General features: G+C 48.6%; 1 protein-coding gene across 1 annotated transcript; it reads right to left on the bottom strand.

Annotated features, from left to right (window-relative positions):
- Positions 1–4,309: 4,309 nt before the first annotated feature.
- Positions 4,310–6,748, bottom strand: EDB82DRAFT_552581 (UTP--glucose-1-phosphate uridylyltransferase-domain-containing protein; the record flags this gene model as incomplete). The annotated part of the gene is made up of 4 exons (XM_025735531.2): positions 6,336–6,748; positions 5,779–5,894; positions 5,661–5,747; positions 4,310–5,600 (listed from the first exon to the last, which is right to left on the bottom strand). Exons 1-4 carry the CDS (start codon positions 6,435–6,437, stop codon positions 4,310–4,312), a joined length of 1,596 nt encoding a protein of 531 aa, XP_025587902.1. The 5' UTR covers positions 6,438–6,748.
- Between the last annotated feature and the right edge of the window lie 1,018 nt (positions 6,749–7,766).

Below are 7,766 nucleotides of genomic sequence, written 5' to 3'. Positions count from 1 at the left end.
AATAATAACAATAAAGGGGATAGGATGCTCTGAGAATCAAACGCTACGCTACTCTACTCTACGGATACCAACCTAATCAATCCCACGAGACCTTGGATCCTAGGTATCTAGACCAGGTCAATGGATGTGGAGGCTAATGGGATGAAGGGGGTGTGTGGTGAAAGGCCAAGAAAGAGGTGTGGGAGGCACGGGCGAGGCGTAGCATCCCTAATCCATTATCCCCTACGGAAGGAAACTGGAGGTACCTACCTGCTTTGCCCTGTGCTGTGTGTTGAGCGATGTGCTCTTTCTCCTTTCCTTTGGTTCCTTCCTTCCTTTCCCCCTTCGCTTCAGATTCTTTGCACTTGACCATGGTCCCTGTGCTCTTTCACCCACAAGTGGAACTCTCTACCAATGACATTGCTTAGCTTCAGTGATCCCATCTCCCTCTCCCCTAAACCCATGCCTTAATTGCTTGGCCCATTTCGCTACATCATCACATTCCATCCACTGGCAGGCCAGCCACGGCGTTGCGATGCCCAAACCAGAACGGATCCTTGCTGAGGAAATTAGCCATGCAGGCCTAGCGTTCAAGAGCGTGCCAGCGCTATGCCCTTTGTGGCGCACTCATCACTTCGCAGTTCAATGCTCGCTCGCTCCAAGGATCTTCCAGCTCCACCTGCAGGACCAACTAACAACCTCTTGGAGTGCTGTACCTGACAGCCAAAGCGGGCACGCGCCCATTAACCATCACTAGTGATATGCGGCCTCGATCCATCACAATTTGACTGCCTTGCCTCTGATTACCTCTCAGTCTCTGCCTGGGCACATACCTACAATTCCTCGCTATCAGCGGATGGATACCTTCTGACGTTAGTATTGCACATCACCGAACAGGGAGGTTCTTCCGCTTGGTCATGAGTCGAGCGTTGATCCATGCGTATCTTTCTTCTGTTTCTCAATTCCACCGCATCCCCGTGCTGGTCAAGGGTTTGTCAGCCTTGCCTTAGTCCGGCAAGTGGTCACAGCGCGCTTCTCCGGTGCGCACCGGAGGTGGTGCACCTATTCTCTGGGGCGAGGTCAGGCCAGCTACCCTACCTTTTTCTCAGGTATCCAAAAACCAGGGTGTCAAGAGGCTCATCGATAAAATTACATGGTCATTTTCCTGGAGCTGAAGGCGAGTCAATGTCTCAGTATTTTTTGTATCTTGGGCAATTAGTCGATTTTTCTGACACCCCTTCGCCTACCCTACTGTGCCCAGCAAGAAGCGATAGCCGCCATGATTTTAGGTTGGCATCCTAGACAAGCTGTCGTAAGCCTCCCCGATGCAATGCGATCCAGCAAAATAGCCGTGTCTTTGTTCTGTTATGTATTGCCTTTACAAGCTGAGCCGTGTTTCGTCACAAGAGTTTATCTTACACAGCAGCCCAAAAAAAGGTTACTTTAACGAGACATAACAGAGGTTATCATTCCCTATCATCATGTCGGCACATGCAAGCAATGCTCTCAATCCTTACAGTCATCCTATAAAGCATGCAACACTATGATAGGAGGGTCGATAACAGCGGATATCAAGACCCCTGTGGGCTGTGGCCAACGGTTCTTAACATCCGGGAAATTTCAGCATGTCGGCTGCTGCCATTATCGATCCTCTCTCGTCCACAGCGGTCTGGATGCTTGCCGCTATTGGGAACCTGGCCTCCCTCCTTGGCCGAGTCACCTTTCCTTATCGGGCACCACTTTAATGACATTGCCCCCTTGGCTTGTCAATAGTTCCAATAGCCTGCTTCAATCGTTGTCTTTTCCTTGCAAGCACTTGAGGTTCTTGTTCAGTAATGACTCTTGCAAATTTTCTAGGAAACATTGATGAAATGGGGCGTTCTCGGCATTGGTTATTTCGAATCCAACTCCCCGCTACTATCCACAACGACCAGAGATTGCCATTTCAGGCGCCTACAGCGCATCATCCGTGGATAGTCTTTACCGACAGCACGTCCAGCTGCAAATTAGTGTGAATCATTGCCCGCTGATGGCGTGCGCCATATGTACGTTGCTGTAGCTGAACGTTAGGCAATAAATGCAACAAACAGATATGGCCACTCATGCGAGGCTTTCACTGGCCCATGATTGCATGCCATCAGAGTATTGGTAAATAGTTACCATATAGCGCAGCAAGGCAAAGGCGTATGGTTGACGACACTATTATCGTTTGCTCCTCGCATTTTGGTTCGAGCTTTCAAGGAAGCAAGAGAGCATGCATTGTAACACATTCCACAAAACTTGGCATAGCTTCTAAGCCATGAGGAAGGACTACGCAAGAGCATTCGTACTATGCATTCATTTCACTAACCCAATCCCCAGGGCACAGCCTTGCTGATGATGTAGCGTATACTCCAGCCTTCTGCAACAGCATCATGAACCAATATGGTTCGTTCGCCGCCGCGCCAGTTTCTAAATCGGTGTGTTTATTGTTGACGTTGTCTTTGTGGCTTGAACATCGGTAGGAAGTCAAGGAGTTTCTCCCATTAACAAATCCGAGAACGGAGGGTGACAACACAACGTTCCAAGCTGAGACAGAACCTTATTTCTTGGTTCACTGTCTCTTCTTTCCTCGGGCTACTGATGTTTAGAAACACTCGTCAACCGACAGAGTACGTGCGGTGTAAGTGCGGTGTAAGTGAATCACGCAAAAGGCACTTGGACGATGCACGAATGTTGAACCTTCCGGGGTTTGCAACACTTCCTGGTCATGGAAGACATCGAATGCAGGCATTGCACCGGCCAAACAATATCAGGCTGGGGTCCCCAACTTTTGGCATAGGCTCAGGACCATGCAGGCCAAACCAGGCCGGTCCGGACATCGCATTAACCAACATCACTAGCACCCCACACACAATATGCAAACCTGCATTGCTGCTGGCTGGCTGGATTGGTTCCGTGGAACTACGGGGCCACCCTCTCCGGACTACACCATTTTGAGCATCTCATGATAGTCACAGCCTTGGCTGATAGAAGCCGCCATTATTAGCCAAGCCTTCACGATACCATCATGGGCTATCTTTGATATCCCCTATCTTATATCGTAATTTCCTTTGACTGTTCTAGACGCTGACTCTCCGGCTGGGCATTCGGTAAATTCAAGCGCGCTGAAAATATCTTTTCGTCCTTCCAGAAAGTATCGTGGCCCCGAAGCTTGATTTCTTCCTTCAGGGTAGCATCCAAACCTTGCGGAGATGGGTATTAACTTCTTTTAGTGCAAAGTGCGTTCGAAGCTATCATTGACCCCGGCTCGGCATTGAAGATCGCAGGAAATGAAATGCCTCACTGATGGAACGTCATGAGCGCCGATCCAAGTCCTTTGATTTCACCCATTCACTACGGTTTGCTTTCCGTGATAACCGCCCCCATCTCGGTTGTCGACCATGATGAGTGCAAACTCATACAAAAGTCAAAATACTCTTTGGCACTTGCGCAGGGTCTTTTCCAGCCTCCCCCAGAATGTCCACAGACCAGTCTGTGAGCGTTCGCCCTAACCACGTCTCATCTCTCAAACAAACTGTTGTTTTGACCTTGTTATCCGACCGCGACCAACTCGCAACTAGCAGCCACCCGGCCACTCGAAGACCATAGTGCGATGCGATAGATTCACGCTTGAGAGAAACAGATGCATATGTTTCCTCTCTTTCAACGCTATCATGATGTGCGCCCGTTGAACAATGGCGTATGTTCTGCCTACTTACAACAATTTAAAGTTAAGACCTGGACCGAAATGAGTTTAAAGCATCTGGTCATGGGCTGCGTCAACTCAGTTGTTCAACGGAGAAATACCGCTAATGAAAAAGAACAAGAATAAAAATTAAAATTAATTGCTTAACAACCGGTGCTAACGTTTGCGGGTTGGCGTTGGCGTTGGCGTTGGCCTGTTTGTTGGTCACGCATCACGAGTCCTTCTATCGCATGGAACGGCCATTTTCATGAACCTCTTCATTTCTCCAGAAATTGTCATTGCCTTTTTTCAATTAAAATGTGCTCTGCACCTATGTGTAGGTAGCGAGCTATTGCTGTTTTGCCAAGTACGTACATACTCAAAGTGTATCCTTCAAAGTTCCCAAGCGTAGAAGTCGACGCTAGAATTCGACTCCCTGAACCACACCTGACGCGGAGACAATCCTCCATGCCATAGCACAAATATCCTTTTCCTCAAAGATTTGCTAAAAATGTCTACCAATGTATCACCACCTTATCCTATCCACTTCAAAAGGCCTTGACAATGGGAACTCGAGAGCCAACATGCGCGACATAGGCGCACAAATTCCAACATGCCCCCACTTTAATGCTCAAGCAGACGCAAGCTACCCTGCACGACAACGTTCTCAAGGATAGATCCAGGTGGGATGTCGATAGTGCTGCCTTCTGTGGCAACGATGATAACGGTGCCCTTGAGCGTCACACCACGGCCGAGGTTGACGGCACCAGTGATGGTGAGGTGGTCCAGCTCCAACACCTTGGGGATGGAGGGGATTCGCTTCTGGAAGTCTGAGACCTTCTTGAAATCACCACCAAGCTTAATCAAGGGGGCGTCACCGAAGCGGGCGGCGCTCATTTGAAGCTGGCCGTGCTTCAATGTGTAGAGATCAGACTTGACAAGCATGAGGTCAGAGCAGGTCTTGACGGGCAAGAATCGTCGACGGGGGACATTAACACCGTGGGCGTTGTTGAAGTGACGGATGGCAGCACCGACAGCGGTCTCGAGCTGAACAATGGAAATATCGGACTCTCCCTTCTTGTCACCAGGAATGGTCTTGCCGTTGGGGATGATCTCCATTTCGAGCTCATCATTCTCCACGACACGCTTAATAGCCTTGAGGTTGAGCCAGATGTTGTTGGTGTTGAAGTACTTGAACTTCTTGATGGACTTGAACTCGTTAACATGCTCCTTGGGAACCTGAGCGATTTCGAGCAGGCGAACGGAGCCCTCGTAGTCGATAATGGTACCACCCTTGACATCAGCCTTGGTCTTGTTGGTCAACTCCATGATGTACTCGGCGTTTGTCTCCATCATGTGCTGGAGGATGCGGAGATCGACGACAGCGCCCAGGTTGTCGACGTTGGACAGGAAGACAATCTCGATGCCTCGATCGAGGAGCTTGTCGAGAATGCCAGAGTTGTACAGAGACTCGAAAACATCACCGTGGCCAGGGGGGTACCACTCGTTAATGGGAGAGTCGTTGTCCTTGGGGACGGGGAGGAGAGAGTCCTTGTAGACTCGGGGGTATCGGGACTGGTTAAAGGTGAGGATATCGACATTGTGGCCCTCGTACTTCTTAATAATGGCAGCAGTGTCGTCGTTTGTGTTGAACGAGTTCATGAGGATGAAAGGGACATTGACGTCGTATGTGCGGTTGAGGTACTCGATCTGTCGAACGGAAAGGTCGAGGAAGGACATGCCATCACGGACCTCGATAACGGACTTGGGACCGACGCAACCCATAGAGGTTCCCAGACCACCGTTGAGCTTGAGAACGGCGAGCTTGTTGAGGAACTGGACAGACTCGGTGTTGGCAAGGTCCTCGTAGTCGACGACCTGGCCTTGGGCGGGAGGGGCAATGCGATCCCAGTCTCTACACTATTATCAGCAACTGTCGGGTCGAAATATAATTGTTCGGAGGGGGTGAGCATACACTGCGTTGCCCTTAGCCTTGTCGTTAAGGTATCGTCGGAACAAGGCGAAGAAGTTGTCCATCTCGGTCTCGAACAGCTGCGGGCACCTGGTTAGTTTGTGATGATCCCAGAAAGCACCCATCTGATCTTGAACTTGCCTTCTTCTGCTCGGGGTCCTTGACGGTCTCGGCAAGGTTGGTCAGAGCATTTCGCATCTGAGCGGCGGCGACGTTGGTCGACGTGTTCTCGAAAGCCTGACGCATGATAGATTAGTACGATGGAAAACAACGTTTGTCTCTTCAGAATTCATCGCGGATCTCGAGTCTTTTTGGCTGGTGTATGATTTTGAAAAGATGGAAGCAAGTTCGCATTCTCGCCGGATCGCCCCAAAGAACTCAATGTAGTGAATATGCGCGTATTGCCATTATATTCATTGTTGCTGATACAATGGTGATTTGATGAACTCGAAGCTTATTCATAGCTACAGCTGCTTCTGTATGATGGCAAGGTTTTGACATCACTGTAGAGGCAGTTGCAGGCCATTGTTAAGCTTTGAAAACAGACGCGGGTTCACCGTTGGCAGGTGGTGGTACAAACACCATGACAGGATGCATATTCACGTCCTCATGAGGACCCAAAGAATGCATTGTTCCACAATGCCACCAAAAGAGAGTGAATGATTGTGCTAGACTCACCATGTGACTGCGTGTCTTGCCATGACGACGCTCGTTGCCCTGCTCATCGCCGGTGTTGGGCTTGAGGTGGGTAGGCAGCGCGCTCTTGATAATATTGGCCATTGTGAAGAGATTATGAGGGGGGAATTAGTATGACAAGAACCAATATGGAAGCAATGGAGATGAATGGAGAAGAGAGAGAGATGAAGAGGAAGAGAAGAAAGAGGAGGAGCAAGTAGATATGTTAAGGAATGAGGTACGGGTAGTAGGTAAATAGGAAAGGGGAGGGAGAGCAGATGCGGGGCGGTGATGCCCTGGCTTGCAGCTCTCGTCTGCTGTTGCCCATGCCATGGCCCATGGATTGCATCTTCTTGGTGGGGGTGGCGAGGGAGCTGTTCCCTGTAGGGACAAAATAAGTTGGTCACTTGGTTGGAGAAGGACGGAATACTCTGTCCCTTTTATTTTCTATCATGATTTTGCTGAGAAAGTCGTAACAGTGACGTTGATTCTTTTTTTCAGCTTATTTTTTTTTTTCATCTGTGTAGGTCCTTAATTGACATTGGTATGGCGCCTTTTCTTGAAGGTCAGTACGGTACCGAACATCAGAGATAATAAGTCAAGTTGCGGTGACAACCCCCTTCACTATTTGTTTACCGTAGATACTCGGTGATATTGATCGTCTAGATCCAGCTCGCTCAGTTCCCATGTTTTGTCGAGGCCAAACTATTGGCCGTTGGGGGGAATGGAGGCTGGTAACACGTACCCGTTGTCTGGGTACAATAATAGTTACTAGACGGTGGCTTGAAAGGAGATGATGATAGTGCTTCGTTTCTCCTTTTTTTTTTTTTTGTTATTATTCCATCTCGTACATTGACTTAATCGTAATTGTTCATTTCTCTACCGTCTCTATGTCTCTGATGCGTACGTTGAACGGGAATTAAAACCCCACCGACTCACCACTTTGAACTAATGATCTCTCTCATCTCCATCTCATCTCTCACCTTGTAGCGGGTCCCAACACCAACACCAAGCAGGAACTAGGATCTGGGACCCGTTTGCCGCCACAGTCAGTATATAATTAGCAGTCAACTACCCAGTTAGTCGAGATGATGGGCAAAAGAGTGAATTTGAGATCGGTCCTTTGCCGATATGATACTACAGAAACCCATGTATGATTTTCCTAATAAAGACGGAAACATAAGCAAAACGACTCTGTGCCCCATAACACCCTGAAAAAGAAAAAAGAAAAACCTTTTGACGGGAACTAAAGAGGTGGTATCATGGCAATGGATGGCTAGTTTTGGTCCAAGTACACCACCTTTCTATCATGATATCGCTCATTGAATTGCCACTTCCTTACCCAATACAGCAAACCGCTCGATTTTAAATGCCTCTTTGTCATTCAACAGTCTACTAAAAGAGATTAAAAAAGAAAGAAGAAAAATCTGTTTC

Source organism: Fusarium venenatum (genome assembly GCF_020744135.1).
Source record: "Fusarium venenatum strain MPI-CAGE-CH-0201 chromosome Unknown EDB82scaffold_1, whole genome shotgun sequence".
In the NCBI taxonomy this organism is placed as follows: Eukaryota; Fungi; Ascomycota; class Sordariomycetes; order Hypocreales; family Nectriaceae; genus Fusarium; species Fusarium venenatum.
This window is presented reverse-complemented; position numbering and strand designations above follow the sequence as displayed.